The sequence below is a fragment of the Gymnogyps californianus genome, chromosome Z, assembly GCF_018139145.2.
Source record: "Gymnogyps californianus isolate 813 chromosome Z, ASM1813914v2, whole genome shotgun sequence".
In the NCBI taxonomy this organism is placed as follows: domain Eukaryota; kingdom Metazoa; phylum Chordata; class Aves; order Accipitriformes; family Cathartidae; genus Gymnogyps; species Gymnogyps californianus.
In genome coordinates, this window is record NC_059500.1 from 61,714,050 (window position 1) to 61,731,929 (window position 17,880).

Consider the following 17,880-nt stretch of genomic DNA (forward strand, 5'->3'; position numbering starts at 1 on the left):
GATGAGATTTTTTTCCATTCAAATACAGCTTATTGGATTTCAGTGAGGATTATTTATAATTGAAGTTTTTTGCATGTTCCTACCATTAGTTTGAATTCTAAGACATAGATATAGCATCTCTGCCATAAATTAACAATGACATTCTGAATATTAAGTAAATAACCAAATAAAAATGTGTGAAGGCAGTTACCTTTTGCTATTTTATAGACTAATAATTCAGCTTTTACCGATTGAAACACAAACCATAAAGCTAGCTAGTATATCTTATCAAAGAATCAGGTTATTGGAAAAGAAAACAAAAGAAAGCTTTAAAAATGAATGACAAAATTCATAAAGCCACATTAAATGCATACATACACATTTTACATTGAGTATTTTGCATAACTATCATTTTTGCTGATTTATTAAATATGAAATCTATTTACCAATTTTATGAGAAATATTCAATGACTACTGTGCACAGTCCCTCTCATAGATTCAAAGCAAAACTAAAACCACTCCTGTTTTCTATCTTGGGCTGTTTATTTCCCTGGAAGCAAATGAATCAAGAAGCAAGAGGACTGTGGGAGGGCAGAATGAGCTTAAAAAACATACTCTGTCCAAACATCTGTGATTATTCTGTAATTATCAATACTCACAAGCTAACTGGCTAGTTTAAGTGCTGGGATGCATACTAAAACAGGAGTAATCTCCCATTTCACAATGTAAAAGTCATTTGACTGTGGAAGCCGTGAAGGAATTTTGATAGCCAGTCTGCAAGCAGATTTTTTTTTTAAGTAACCAAGTGAATTATTTGTTTGCTTTTTCTTTCTTCCCCTAAACCATAACACACTAAGTACCCAACAAGCAGGACATCATATAACAGCTTTTTAAAGTGATTTATAGCAAAACCTACTCTCCTAATTCAAAACCACTTTATTTCAAAATTCAATTAAGGGTGATGAAATAAAAATAATATACAGATGAAATAAAAATAATATACAGTAATTGAAATGTATGTCCTTGTTTTTCAGGGTGCAAACTAGCTCTGTGAATAAATGAAACATTGGCTTCTTCAACTGCCCTCCCCGTCACCATACCTGTTCTGACTGCAGTCCATATAGTCTTGATGACTGATACCAAGAAACGAAGCTCCATGGTCTCCCTGCGAGATCATGTCATGGATCTAAATGCACCGTTTGCGTACATTATAGACCATGAAATGTCTTCCTTTATTTTTAAAGGTAAGTTTTCTACATGTATATCGATGACATGCATATTATAGTTACAGTAATTTTCATACATTTGCCTTTAAGATGGGGATTTGTAATCACTTTTGTTCACATTTGCATGCAGATAAATTGTATCTTAACATTGAATTTAACCTGTGGACAACTTCGCTCCTTGCCATGACAGTGCAGACAACGAAAACCAGGGAATCTCAAACAGTAACCTGAAGTATTTAACTTTCCGTGGTATGTGCACCAATAATCCATATGAAAAATAATTTTTAGAAGTATTCAGAATATTCTAACTTTATGAATTTTCTTATTAATTTTTTATCTATTTTCCATTTCTCTTCCACTCTCTCTTCACTAAATCTCTTACTCATCATGGTCTCGAACTCTATTCATCATCAACACCCTTTTCTGTTGTTCCTACTTTTTATCAGCGAACATTTCTAAACATGTTGCAAGTTTATGTTTTCTTTACATTTGCCATCTCCCCAGCTGATCAAATACTATATTTCAGCTGCCAGCAACTCTTGCTAAATTGTCATCGTAAGAGCCTTCACCCTTTTGTATCTTCTTGCTGTAATGGCATCACCTCCCTCTAGCTTCATTCTTCCCTACAACTTCCCCCTAACTACTTATATCCCTTCAGGCTCCATTTGTTTGGACTGCTACCATACAAAATATGTAGAGGCAAAAGCTATTGGTATTTATAGGTAGGCTTAATATAATAGCTCAAGATGATTGCATAAGTATAAAATAGCATTAAAAAAGATCTCATATCAATGCTTGTCTCCAGTGTGAATGCTACTTGGCATGCTGCTCAATTCTCTTCAGATGCTTATTCCTTGACTTGCATGATTGCTATATTGTTAAAAAAATATTAATTTAATACTAAAGATCATTGAACAAAAAGTTTGCAGAGTTTTGTTATATGCTGCTGTCCACAAGCCTTTCAGTGCTTAAGGCTTTAATGTTTTAAGCCAATTTTAGTGGAACACCATAAGATAACACTAATGCACATACTTTCTCAAAAATAAATTCATGAATTGGCTCTACTTGTCTTAAGACAAGGTCAGTCTGACAGCAAAGGTCACAAGGAATAGACAAGATAGGCATGCTAGGGCCTCACCACACCCCTTTGTAAGACAAGGCTGTGTGTATCTACACAAAGCATTTAGTTTATTTGCAAATCTAGCTGTCTGGCAACATGCCTCCTTTAATTCCTCCAGAGAAACTGGTGAATGACCTATCTTGGAGCTATGCCATTGTCTTCCAACAAATTCATATTCAGCTTTAGCTAATGTCAACCCCCAAAATTCCTACTTCCCATCTGAGCGAACAAAACAAATATTAATTTCTCCAGAGAATGAAAAGTACAAAGCACAAGACCATATCTTGAGAAAGCTGGCACAGTTTTTCTGAACTGAAAGTTTTCTGATGCTGACAGTAGTTAACCAGTTTTTAGGAAGCTGACCAAGGTTTTAGGGAAAGAGCTGTCTGAAAAGCCTTTATATAAGTTCAACAGAAAATTAGATTTTCACAAAGAAAAGTGAAAGGTTAAAAGGTTATCAAGAAAGAAGCTATTTAAAATTAAAATAATATGTTTATGAACTGTTAAAAAATCCTTCCTTTAATTGTTCATTAAATGTGTAATCATGGTTATCTCTGACTTTTTCTGATGCCATTTCAAACATCCATCTTTATCTACTCAGCTAAGGTATTCACCAAAAGTCTCCTGACTTTACTCTGCTGTTTGCCCATCTCTTGCTTCTTTGAGAAGGTATGCTTAATCTGGCTCTGATCTAATAAAAATACGACCACTTTTTTGTGCTTATTCTTCTCATATGTCACCTTGAGTGCTTTCATGCTTCCTCTTTTGTCCTTCATCAAATTCAAATTTCAGCTTTTGTTTTCACTTTTAGGGGTCTCCAAAACTCTGCCTTGCCCAAAAAATGTTGCCTCACTTTTTATAATTATGCTAGGCAAGTACCATATTCCTCCAGAAACCCTAGCAGTTTTCTACCCAGTAAGTGCTCTAGGATCAAACTGAACTCGCGTCCATGTCCAAATTTTGGAATGGCGTGGATCTATCTGTGCCACTGGTACAGACATATGAAACAGAAATCACAGGCGTGTTAGGTAGCAGAAACAATGTACGTATTCGTCCTACTTTATTCTCTATTAACTCATTGATAGTGATGAAGCCAACAGATATCGCCACAATCTATTCTCAGCCAAAAATTCTTTGTTACTCTTATAGTAAATGGGATTTCTATGAGCCATCAAATCAAAGGACTAAACACCAGGCAAACTTAACTTTCAAGGTACGATGTGTTCATAAGAGCAGAGTTGAGACTCTTTAGGGGCTAATTCAGTAGAAACTGCTCTCTTATGCAGTGCATTTCAGTTCTAAGTGGATTGGGGGAGTGTGCTGGGGAAGCATGTCTGACATAACCGTTACTAAACATAATTAGTTCACAGCTAATTAGGAATATAACCAATTTTACTGGTCATTGCTCAGTGGCCGTGATCCATCTTTTTGCCATTCTATTTGGCATAGCTGGCAAGGATCATTCCCCACTTCCACTAAAATGCATAGAAAGAGACTTCCTAATCCTGTCAGTGATGAAGACAGAAGGCATCTTTGCTCCCACTTGTTCACAGACAGGTGTCATAACCTGAACTAGTCTCAGCAGAATCTTACATAAAACATAAAAAATTAAGACCAAGAGATATTTTATGCTCTAAAGAGATTCTGTGATGAAAGACTACCACTTCAAAAAGCTACTAATTCGAAGTTTACCTAGCGTGGTTTAACTAGCATTATGTATTTTCTCAGTTGTCTTTAGAGAGCAAATAATAAATATTTATGTAATCTTATTTGATAAATACATAAAATCCTTTTATGATGCCTAAGGTAAAATTGTAACGGAAGACACCATTGCCATCAAATTGTAGGATACCTCATAAGAATAGGCATACTAAGAATAGACTAAAGGTCTTCCTACCCTATCATTCTTTCTCTGACAAGTTCAAACAATGAGGAATTGGTGAATGGCAAGGGAAGAATGTAAGAACAGGGCAAGCATATTGCAGTACTTTCCTGGTATTCTGTATTAGCTCCCAGGGACTTGCAGTTCAAGGATCTCCACAGGCAAATGTGGTATCTTTGAGTTTAGTACACTTTATTCCATTTTTCTTCCAAGAATCTGCCATTATTTGAACCCGTGCTCTAGGGTAATGACAATTTTATTTAATGTCCTCTAGTTCTTTTATTATAAGACAGTGAATAACAGCAGCCCATTCACTTCTGCCATGCCTCTCATGATTTTAATTACCTCTATCATCCTCCCTCTTTAGTCATCTCTTGTTTTGGCTGAAGCATTCTAGTCTATTTACATATTCCTCATCAGGAAGTAATTTAAAACTGACATTCTTATTTATCTTCTCTGTACTCTTCCAGTTTACTACCTCCTTTTGCAATGAAAGGAAAAAAATGTAAACATTGCTGAAGATCACTCTGTACCATGACAGTCTTCTGCCACTGCTTGCACTTGGCTTTCATTTTTATTATCCTGAATATTTCAGTACCGTAAGCAAATGTTATCACCTCCATTTCTAGTAACAAATATGCTGGATAGTACAAACTGTACCATATACCCATCTAGGACCAGACTGCTAATGTCCCTCCAGTGAGAAAAATGAATCATTTATTTCCATCCTTTGTTTGGTATCTTTTAACCAGCTATTAATGGATGAGAGGACTTTCCCTCTTATCCTGAACACAGCTATGTTTTTTCAAGCATCTTCAGAAAAGAATCTTCTTAAAAGACTTATGGAATTTGTAAGCTGCAGGGTGAAAAGCACGATACCTCTAACTCCCCTACAAGTTCACTTGCGTCCCTCCAGTACAGCTGTGAGACCACGGCTCAGTTTGTCTTACCAGCCAGTATGAACACTTGGTTCCTTAAGCAGAACTATAGATGCCCATCTAACATCCATTCGGCGACATGTCAAGAAATATACGGGGAAAGGCTACAGTATGCTTTTTTGCCATGGCCATTCTATCACAACCCTTGGTGTTGCATAATTATAGCTATCAATATTCCTGGTACAGCAGTCTTATAATATCATGGTTAAATGGAAACAAGCAATCCTGATGACACATACAGATTAGCTAGAATTTGACTCCCTTCAATGCACTGATGAACCAATAGAGATGACTGAGCAGCTATAATTTCTGAGAGGTGTATCACTCTCCTACACAGGTTAGCTCTGGATGCAGTCTTCAGGACTGGGAAAAGGCTATGAAATATCTTTTCCAATGGACTGTGGCTCTGAAGAAGTCTCTAAAGAACAGCCTCTGCAAAACAGCTTAAAAGATAAACAAGGCTATTCATACTTACACAATGCTTTGTACTAACGCTGTTGGCAAAACATCAGTGACAGAAAGTGGCAGTGCTAGCAGAGCTGAAGCTTAAGACATCTCTGTGGTACTGTCCTTTGTACCTTAAAGTTCCCCTTCCATTTCATTTTGTTTTTCTTTCAGATTCACTTCTGCTTGGTGAGGTGCAGAAGTGCAGGCTTGAAGGCTAGTCAGAGCACAGCTGCTCTGTGGGACCCAAGTGGGACCTTGGAATCAAGAAATCAGTCTTGTGTTTCTTACCAGTGTCCTATTGGAGCTGAAAGGACTTGTGGGGAAGGAAAATGAGTGCAAGTGTTAGGGTCCAAGCGCTGACAAATGAGCAAAATGACAAAGTCACCATCAGTGCAGCTGACCTAAGACATACTCAACCAGCAGTGCTTGGATTCTGTGTTTTCTGTCTCAGTGTACTATAGGCATAACAGATGCTCAAAGACAACACTTCCCAGTAATGTGTGTCTCCTTGAGGCAGAAAATTCACTTACTGTGAAGACTGTAGACTAAATGCATCTTGTGAGAAACGCATGTGTGCAAATTAGCTTTTTGTGATTCCAGAAACTATACTGAAGAATCTGATGGATCCTGGCTAAAAAAAAGAAAACCTTCTGGTGAAGAAGCATTGCATGGTTCCACAACTCAATCAGTAAACTGATGCAGAAGTCAATAGCCACTAAACAGATGGGATCAGTAAAGAACTAGCACAGATTTCATTGCATGCAATATTGAGGGAATGTTTTCTAGATTAAGCATTTAAAAAAAAAACAGATAAAAATAATTATTGTATTTCTAAATAGGTTTTCCTACTTTCAATTTAATCATCATATTTTAAATAAAAAAGTTAGTATAAAAACAGTCGTAGGGAATTTCCTATTAGCCTAGGAATAATTATATCTTGAAATAGTCACCAAGGACTGTAACTCAGAGGTTTCATAATCCCCCTCTCTCATTCTGAACACCTAGCTAGGTACTTATCTTCAGGCATATCTACAAGCTTCCTCTATATGCAGAGAGCCAGCACTCTTTTACAATGTTACCATCACTATCTTGACTACTCTATCCTTTATCTCTGGTCTCTTCAATGTGTTTCTATCTCAGATTTATGCAAAAGGTTTTGAAATAACCCTTTTATGCCCAGGGCACTAACTGTCTCAGTCTGTTTTTTTAATTCCTGCACTCGACTACACCAAAGTCACTGTCAAACTAAGTATCGTATTTTCAATTTAAATGATTTGTATCACTTCTTTTAGTCCACATTTCTGGTATCAAATTACTTTTGGAGACTTACCCTTAGGTTTGTGAACTTTCTGTGACTGTACAGTGTTTATAGAATGCAACTCCAATTTAATGGCATGCAAAGGCTACACTTATGATGTTATTAAACTATAAATATATGATAACAGGATCCAATCGAGCATATTTGCTATTTAACTATCCTATTCAAGCTACACTATTTATTTATTTTTAAATCTATTTAAGGAAACCATTATTTGAGATGTTATTTCTATTGTGCAATTACATTTTTTAAAAGTAACCAATACTCAAAACAATAACTAATGTAATATCTTTGTTTATCTCATGTAAAACAGAAGACATTTTAGAAAAATATTTAAAATTAGCTTGTTAACTTTCACATATATTAAAAATCTGAATGGTAAAAAAAGATTGGCTTTAATTCTTGAATAGCATTTCCATTTTATCATTAACCTATCCTTGACCAAATAGAACATATCATATACAGAGCAATGACATATGTAATGTTTATGAAACAAATCGGAATTCTGTTAATGATTTTCATCGGAAAAAATACAGTGCAGTGTAAGGACAAGCTGCTCTGGAGCAATTTTCATCAGCTTGAAAGCACAAAAGTGCTACAGTGCTGAGGTTTCTTACTTTTTGTATAAAAACTCAAAAGCTACGGATGTTTGAAGTTTTTTTTTAGTTAGAAGATAATTTTACATTCCTTGTGGAAATTCTCATATGAAAGAAGACTCACATATTGATTACAAAATCTGTTTAGCTCAGTGAATCAGTTCAGGGAAAAAAGTAAGGAAAAAGAAAAGACATTTGATTTTATCTAGCAGTCCTGCAATGTTCAGAAAGTCTAAATTAGGTCAAACTGATAAATCTTCTATATAATCTAAGCTTCTCAACAGCCATCTTTCGCTCTTTGCATCCCAATATAATTCTGAGGTCTGATTTTATCAGGTCTAGCATCTCTAATGAGGGGTTTACTGTTCAAAGTTTACCCTTTTTACATCCAGAGTAGTAAAATAATATTGTGGAAGAGGTTTTGTCATACAGAAAACCGGAATCATACAAAGTTTGAAAAGAGCTGCTAGATTCTCATTGACCACTGAACCTGCTGGATATGAACTAGACAAAAGAGCATATGCATTTCTAACAGGGCCACAGAATTTCTTCTTTGACAACGCAGTATTGTCTTATAAAGAGGCAGTTAGTCTCACATTCAAAACCAGGTTTTCATTGCTTTCTAAGCACTGTAATCATATCCCTTTTCACTCCAGCCACTCTACTCATGTACCCACTCTGTTCTTCCCATTCTTTATATTTTGCCTTCTGCAACTCTAACATCTTATTAGGCTGTTACCTTCCTAATTAAACAAAAATTAACCTAAGTAGCCTCTTTTCCCCTACTGTTCTCAGTGATATTAGGGTTTGCATTTGTGAGGGCATCTATTATGGTGTCAGAAGTCTTTTACTGCCAGTATGCTCAGTCTTCTATGCTTGTAAAGTCCCTGAGAGCCTCCTGAGGCACGGAACATAAGCAAAGTTAAGAAAACCAAATATGGAACTTTAGATGCTGCCAAGCACAATTTAGATGTAAGCCCAAAAAAGCAGTCCAGGAAGAAATATTATACACTTGTGTTTTGAACGGACACAAAACCTGCAGTAGCTTTTATTCAAATAAAAAGTCAGAAGAGAGAGACATGGTAGCAACACTCATATTTAAGAAGCCAAAGACAAAGTTTCAGACAGTTATGTGGTTTGGGTTTCCTATTAAGTAGATCTAATCATGTTCCCATTCAGTGTGGGACTTTTAGGCTATCCTTTGGAGACACATAAATCCAGTATTCTGAATTACCTTTGTGGAATGACACACCTAATTTTCAGGTAGCACAATACTGAAGCTGTATGACCTCTCCAGATCTTCCTTTTATTTTTAATTATTTATGTTTCATACAAAGCTCAGCATGGTAGCTTTTCATATTTATGAAAGACATAATTCATATGACACTATGGAACATATATGAACTATGTCACATACATAATGTATTACAATAAACCAACAAGCTCAGCATCAACATGCACACTACATTAACTGCTGTTAGAGAAAAGGAATACTCATCTTTGTTTTTCCTGCCAACAGCTTCCCCTCTGAGTAATACCAAAGATGATCTACCAGTCCTCAAACTTCTCAAGTCTGCTCATTTTTGATAGCTAGGAGCATTTCTTGTTATTTTCAGTATCAAATTGTGACCTTGTGTGACACAGTTTTAGAAGTGGAGGATCAGAATTTATCAGATTTGACCTGTAGAAAGGACTGGGTAGACTCACAAAAGGAATATAAAAAGGATGTCCTGTTTTATTCTTTCCACATACTTCTAGAAGCAATCTATATTGTTCTTACAAACAGGAAAAATAATCTGCTAGCAAGACTCAGCACTACAGAAAGTAAGTATATACATAAGTGTAGACGAGGCCTGGTGAAGAAAGGCCATTAGACTGAAAACAGGGAAACATGGGTAAACAGCGAATCCCACATTTCAGTGATCTAACTTAAATGTTTTTCAGTTAACAACCAGTTAATAACCATGTAAATATTTAAGTGTTAAAGTACCAACAAGAGGACTAAGCGTTCTTCATATAGTAAGCAGAAAACAAAGCTAAAACACCCACACCCTTTACTCCATTTCATATGTATAAAACAAGCAATACAGAATAATACATATGATATTATTCCAACTTTTTTATATTACTTCTTTCATAAAAGACTATTCCACTATGCAGACAAATTTTTCCAAACAGGAAACTACACACAATTATCCTGATAATGTGCACAAAATTAAAGATTTAAGAATAAATAAAAAGGTACACACACAAATTGTCTTTTTACAATTTGCAGTTTATCTTTAGATTCAGAGCACTGTGTATGAGTCACCCAGGAGAATTTAACTCAGCTCTACTTTAATAACCATCCATCTCTGACTTCCTATAGCATGTATTAGCTAGAGACTTATTTTCAAATATTACACACAAGACTGAGTGAAGTTTAGGGAAAAATTAAAAAACTTACCTTCAAAAACCCTGAAGGCTTTCTTGCAGCTTGGTAGAGGCCATTTTGCAGAATTTGATTTTTGAAAATTTTCTTTTAACTTCAAATATTCCATAGGGAAAAAAGATTTGGTAGAGTTGTTCAGTTCTACAATAATTAATAGGAAAGAACATACACATCAATGCCGTAAATATAGCGATAATTTGCAGACATTTATACTATAAAATAAAAATGCCTTATCTATTGTGTAATCCTTTTTCTGATTATAACATCTCTTAGATTGTTTTAAAATCACATAAACCCAAGCATTTCCAGATATAGCAAGAACAAGTCTTAAACATGCTGTTTTGATTCTGTTCCTCTGAAAAAAAGCATTTAGGAAGATGATGTCAAATTCTAGCAAAATGAAGTATATAATAAATCAGGCTATTTAACTTACAAAACTATGATGACCTCTATGAATGAAAATGACATCAAACTGACTGTAGTGTTAATTCTCAGTCTATACTGTTTTTTGTTTAACACCATCACTCAGTAACAGTAAGTAATGCAAGGAGAGGGGAAGCATCTGAAAATTTTTTGGAGATTTTTTAAATGTTGTGGATTAACAAGAATTAAGAACACATTTGTAGAATGATTAATGACATATTGCAAGAGTTGACATAACATTAATCTCAAGAAATCATCAGCTTCTTGAGATATAATTTGGGGAAATATCTACATGGACTGCAACTCAAAACTGTCTAAACTAACCCATCCATAGCAATACAACAATGGAAAACAATTTAAAAATAACTATATTTTCCTACCACAGAAAAGAAGTGATCTGCTGATAGACAGAGTTGCCAAGCTAGTAGTTAACAGGGAAAACTTCAAACCCCCCCATTTTGGCCCTTCAAACCACCATGGCTCCAGATAAATACTAATAATAGCAGCCACTACCATAATTTCTTCTGTACCTTAAAAGAATGAAAAGGCTCTTCACAGATCTTTGAAAAGGCTTATGTATTATTACTTTACCTGGTTCATTGCAATTGTACATATTTTTTCAATAATCAATATTTTATGAAAGGATCAAATCTTTTTCTCTCGCAAATTTGAGACAGCTAAGCTTTTTGTGAACAGGCTCCAGAAAGAAGAAAAAATTCCAAATGCCCTTTGGTTACAGTAGCTTTTCCTATGTAAGAGCAAGGCATTAACAGATGTGAAGCAAAAAAAAAATATGCTAGTCTTATTCTAAAAATTATCCTGTATTTCACCATGTCAGAATGCAGGTGGAATGAGGCTACACAACACATGCAGAGTACAGAGATCTCCAAATCCTTCTATCTCATTATGTGAGAACAGCGCTACTGCACCCATAAACCTCTGTCACTGAAGGGAAAGAGGCCATTTTCTCTCCTAAATGTAAAAGGAACGAACTGTGTATTTTTCACTAGCGGTTTTTAATTTTTATCTAAGAGCTTTATATGCTACTGAACATATTTGGATTAAGCACTATTTGGATTCAGAGAAATAGCCTCTGATTAGACTCTGCTTGCCTCTCACAGCATCAACAGAGAATATTTTAGTTTCCTTCTACAGGCCACAAAAATCGACTCAGTTCTTTCAACTTTATTGTCCAAATGTAAACACTGAAACCTCTGGTGAGGCATCTAATTCCTCTTTTTCAGAAAAGGCAGTGGTGACAACCCTTAGTGGCTTTTAGAAGGTTGCTTGGTTAGGCTTTTAATGGAAGATCCTTTCAGGCTGGCCAGGCCACCTGTCTTTCTGTATGTATGTGACCCTTTCCCTGACACGTGCCTGGACGTGCCATGCACAACCACTGCACTGAATCTGTGTTTCACCAAAGTGGTGGATTTATTGTACATGAGTGCCAGATCTGGCCCTTCTTGGGAACACTTAACATAAATTAAACTGTGTATGAATGGAAGCATAGAAGCCAATCCCTGGCTCACTCCTTCCCTTGATAGGAGAGGCATTTAAAAGACAGTTACTTGAAGTGGGTTGCTGCAATCAGATCAAAAGCTGTTGTCTTAGGTGTACCCTGGGCACGCTACCATCTAACCAGATGTGAGTTTATCCTGATGGGAGAAGGGCTTTTAAGAAAGCCTTTAAGAAAGATGGGAATGCATGGTGGACACCATCAGAGCAACCTGTCTGGACTGGAATTCACTCTCAAGGGACCCTGTGGAAAAGGCTCACTTGATCAAGGCAACAGGCCAGAGGATGTATCCTTGTGGGTCACATCTGGCTTTGTAGCTCTGGGTTAAGCACTCTTTTTCTTCATAATTGGTGGATAATTGACCTCTTGGCCTTCATCTTTTTTTGACATGTTACATGCATCCTTCTGTTGCAGTTATGTTCACTTTGCAAAACTGTACAAGCTAAAAAGCGAACTTCTGAATATATCCTTAAACGTTTTCTTTTTGAGATATCCTCGTAAAATAAAATGCAGTTATACAAAAGGAAAGCTGCAAAAGTATCCAGAATAAATTAGTGAGAGAAATAACACATCCTAACTGTGGCATTAGAGAAATATGTAAAGAATGCTAGCAACTTTGCCTTGTTGGCTGCACAAACCTATACCAACAGTGACTTTAGCATAACTTTTAAAAGGCTTAATAAATCAGAGTAAAAAAATTATTTACTACTCTTTACATTGGTCTGGCACCACCCATGTTCCTTAATGTGTTGATTTTACTAATTTCTCTAAGGATATGATATCATCATCAATATTTCTTGATTGATTTAAAAGCTGCTCAATATGTTATGCACTGGGAAATTAGAAAATATTTTTCATAATATATGTATAATAAAACAAAGTAAATTTAGTGTATCTATTTTCAAATATATTGCTAAGTCAGGCATATATTGCTATATACTGAATAGCAATATACAAATAGCTGCTGTAAGGCCATATGGATTTCTCTCATCTGAAGTTGTTAATACTAAACACATCTCATGCTGTTATGGGTCTCTATTGCTAGTACACTCTCTATTTACATATTTATGACACTGTATTTACACTTCAGCCACACAAATCCTTTTCCTCAAAAAACCTACATACCTTTTAATATTTTCACAGAATGCATTAAGTTGGAAGGGATGTCTTAAGATCAACTAGTCCAACCCACCCTGCTCAAGCAGGGTCAGCTACAGGTTGCCCAGGAGCGTGTCTGGTTGGGTTTTGAGTATCTCCACAGATGGAAACGCCACAGCCTCTCTGGGCAACCTGTTTGACCACCCCCACAGGAAAAAAGTGTTTTCTTGTGTTCAGATGGAATTTCATGTGTTTCAATTTGTGCCCACTGCCTTTTGTCCTGTCAGTGGGCACCACTGAGAAGAATCCGGCTCCCTCTTCTTCATTCCCTCGCATCAGGTATTTTTACACATTGTATATTAAGTACTCAAAGGCTATAAATAATCCTGGTAATATTTCACTTAAATGACAGTACTTTAAATGTGTTGAAAAGTTTTGCAAATAGATTTTAGCAAGCATCTATATTTTCTCCTTGTGTTCTCCCAGTAGTATTTTACTGCAGCAAATCTGTTAAATGGCTTTTCTAAAATCTAAATAGCCCTAAACAACTAAAAGTAATTCTCTATTGGTGAAACACACTTCATGTGTACATCAAATCCAAAGGAGCATCAAACATTAAGCAAACGAAATGAGAACAGCTTGAAACCTCTATACACGAGCCAGGCAGGGTACTGAGAGTGCTCAGGCTGCAGCTTTCCATCCATTTTCTCTGCTGCAGTGCTGACATAGTCAGTCCCTACCCCTGGCCACCAGCAGCTCCCCAGTGAACCACCCAGGGGCAATTAGTTTGCCTGAAAAATGCCTCCTTCCTACCCAAATGAGTTCTTACTTAGCCCAGTCAGTTCCTCAAACTGGTCTGCCATCAAATGATACAAAGTTGTGCCTGTGCAGAGGAAGAGTCTGTGCACAACCAGAAATAGAAGCTGGGCAATCATACTTTAATCTGCATCCCCAACCTGTCATCATCACAGCGCTCTCCCAGTTTAAAGAGGATCGCTTCAAGATCTCTGCAATATGCAAAAATAAACAAACACTCCTGCATGGCTGAGTCATTTCCATTACTTTGTGACCTGTCTATGCACAGTTTTAAGTGCTGTAAAGGGCCTAGCTCCAGATATCATAGTGCAATTTTATCCATGGTGCTTGAATTTACCTTTTTAAGCTCCAGGCATGAAAGACTGACTTATGCTGTTCCAGGTATCCCATCTACAGCACCATTTACTCTCTTCTATCCCTGTACCCGTTCTGACATCAAACACCCCTTACCCACCATGTTTTCCTACTGCTAAAAGTCAGGAACACTAGACATGAGGGTGTAAGAGGCCCAGAAGGGAGAATATAAAAACAAGATTAGTTAGGAGGATTCTGTAGTTCTGCCAGCCTTTATTTTCACTTGTATCTAAATTAAAGCCATAAAACCAAGAAAAGAGCATTTTTTGTGTGTGTGTCATTAAGTTAGTAATTTTAAAAATGCTATTCTGGTAGGATATTTTGAGCAAATGTGTCTTATGTTTGGAGTCTGTGATTATTTAGCAAGAGGAAACCAAAGAAATGCAAAATACCAGAACCTCACTGCAAAAATCAAAAAGTTTTAAAATATTTATCCAGAATACTTTCTTGCCACTGAAGAAAGCCTGCGTGGAATAGTCCTAGGAAGAGTTAAATGTAAAGAAAACCTCACAGTGGATTAACATCACCAAATTTTGCTCTGCATGCATTTTGGATGTGGCCCATTGCATACTATTTTTCTTTCCTTCTTCTTTTTATGGCTATATTTGGTTAGCAGGGTTTTACTATACTTTTAACTACATATTTATTCAGACCAGAAATACAGGAAGGAAAGCTACAAATATTCTTCTGTATTGTAAAAACTTCCATTTTTATACCTGTCTGGAAAAAGACTCTGGCAATTGTAGTGCGACACAGTGGACATGGAGTGCTGGCGGGATTGTCTTTGGCAAGCATCCTTAAGCAAGGTTCACAAAAGATGTGGTGGCATGGATAGCACATGTAAGGATTGAAATAAACATCCAGGCACACTGCACAGAGATAGCTTTCTTTATCTCCTCTGAGTTCATGCTCATCGTCTGTATGCAGGTTATCATTTGCAGTCTGCAAGAAGAAGAAGAATAAAAAGAAAAAGAAACATCTTTTCACAGCTCAGCTCATAACTATTTTGGATAAACGAATTGGCAGGAAGGTGACTTTAAATAATGCTTAAGAAGTTAGTACACACTGGTGATATTCTTAATTTTTAATACAGGTTACTTTTAACGAGATGATGAAACATACTGATAAGACAGGAATGACAGAACAAGCACTCTGTGGGAAAGGAGAACAAAAATCATATAAGACAGTAAAAGAAGGAAATAAAAAAACCAAAAAGGCTGAGTAAAACTGTAGTATGATCAGATTTCATCTTTTAAAATTAATTTTAACGATTTATTTGTAACTTTATTACCAAAATACCTGGTTACTTTGCCAAGAAAGGCAAAACAAAACAATATTCTCTAAAAATAAACTGTGGATTGTTCTGCCTTTGAAAGGTAATTTGTGAAGCACACGTTTCAGCAAGAATAATGACTCACAGTTTGAAACAAGCCACAACTTCATTACTACAATGCAGAATCTAAACCTTAGGGGAGAAAGTCTAGGAACCCCTAACATCTTTGGTAACTGCTTGTTTTTGCTAGCACATACGGTCCAAATTTCCTTGCATTGATATATTTGTAGGGAGACGTAGTTGGACTTCCCAAATGGTGTACATGCCGTATGAGTGTAACAACTTGTGCATATTGCCAGGTTTTTGCTTTGCTCTGTAAGATGACTAAACCTTTCTATGTAATCTGAAGATCTTATACTAATGGCATCCAGGGTTTTTGGCTTAAAGAAAAAAATACTTTTTTTTTATCTCTATGGGAGCCACACAAGAGACATTGACTTTGCTCTAGCTCCTCTATCCATCCTCTGTTTCACAGTTAACAGAACTCAACATAGCCCGATATCCAAGAGACCCACCAGGAAAGAACCAAGACAGAGGAGGGTGTCAGACACTGCTGAGTATCAAAACTCTTGTCTCATGTCCCTTGTTCTAAACTCCCAATCCTTGCCTAATGATCTCTGTTTAAGTGTCTTAATTCTAAGCTACCTTGTAGTATCAGTGACTTCTTGCTAGCTCCAGTATCCATACATAGTACCCTCATGCCCCTTGCTCAACCACTTCTCTGTACCTACCTCTTTGCTAGTCCTGCAACGCTAGTCCTGTGAGTCCTTCCAGACACCTATTATTGACATTAAGCACACCTGTTGATGCATTTCTACCCACTAAATACTACTTTGTGCTAGAGCAGCTGCTTGATTTGCATCTGATTTGCATACCCACTAGCTTATTACACAGGCCACACTCATAGGCCATGGCAGATAACCACTGTTTGATACTGGTATACCAAATATTAATGACAATTGTTATTTTGTGCCTACTGTAGAGATGGGAGTCTCTAGATCTGTTTCAGAGATGATTACATGTCCGTCTTCCTGGGGTTGATATCTGTTGTCTCTCATTATAGTCAGTTCTCTTCTACCTGGGATACTGAACACTGCAAATAATGAATAAGCCCTAATAGTATGAGTACTGTAGAATGCATTTAAAAATACAGAGCAGAAGTATTTACCCAGAATTTATCAGTTCTGGATAAGCACTCGTCCTGCCAGTCCGGCTCAGCCTTCGCATCGCACTTTCCAGGATACCAGGTGCCAAGAGGGCTTAAAAATTCTGGCCTGCTGTGACACAAACGCATGGAGACAGTTTGGGTTTAGCACTGTGTCCAAACAGTAAGCTCTTGTGCAACCCTAAGCATCAATAACTGTGTGGCTTTTGTAGCACTTACCTCAGCACTTATTACTCCAGCTTGATCTTCTGCATACCAGACTTGACATGGGCCCAGAAAACTTCAGTGTGTACTGAAATTTACTGCAGAGGCAACTAGGCTGTACTCACAAGCAGCCAGTGTAGGTCTGGCTGGGACTAGGATCTAGCTTCTCTAGCACCTATAGAAGCTAGTCCCAGACAGTAACAACTGGGACTATTACTTCTAGCCCCATGCTGTAGGAAAGAGTGTTAGAGCAGCACTGTATTACAACTAATCAATAACACTGTTTAACCCAGACTGTCTCTACACTCACAGCACAGACAACCCGCACCAGAACAGAATGGCAAAAGGTAATTGAGAGTTGATTACAGCTAGGTAATTTTAGAATGAAGGAAGCCTCATAATACCATTTCTTTGACAAAAAGTGGAAAATAGTTTGGCACAGAAAGTGAGGAAAGTAGTCTGAGCTTAATACATGACAGAGATGACTTCAGCAGAAATTAGGAAATACTAATACATTGTGACAATAACAACCCCCTCCAACACAGCCACGTGGACTTGGCAGTGTTAGGTTAACTGTTTGACTCAATGATCTTAAAGGTCTTTTCCAACCTAAATGATTCTGTGATCCTATGAGTCTATGTAAGGACAAAATAATAATTAAAAGCTAGCACAAAACGAAAACATGGGGGGGGGGGGGGAATGGGAAGCAAGCTTTTGCTGATTTTGATGAGCACTGATTGGAAAGGAAATATACAATGTGTATGGAGGAGCTGCCTGTCTCATTGGCTGCAAGTTAAACAACTTGCATGAGCCAGTTAAGTAAATGAGGAAGCTAGAGGCAAAATGGCTGAGGACTCAAGGGTAATGGTTGGTTCTGAGATAGGTTGGTATCATCATGGTAAGATGCACAGACAGGAGAATCTCAGAGCCAATTGCAATTAGAAAGAAGATTAAAATTATTCTAATGTGCAAACTAGACTCCAGTTAAGAGTAATTTGCTTAGTGGATCAGAGGAAGAGCTGTCTTTTCTACAG

At 36.8% G+C, this 17,880-nt stretch overlaps 1 protein-coding gene across 1 annotated transcript in view; it reads right to left on the bottom strand.

The window, feature by feature from the left end:
* Window positions 1–17,880, bottom strand: part of RNF180 (ring finger protein 180) — a 76,166-nt gene that overhangs the window by 9,480 nt on the left and 48,806 nt on the right. The window contains 2 exon segments of the mRNA XM_050913529.1: window positions 9,953–10,078; window positions 14,861–15,086. Coding sequence (XP_050769486.1) covers window positions 9,953–10,078; window positions 14,861–15,086 — 352 coding nt within the window.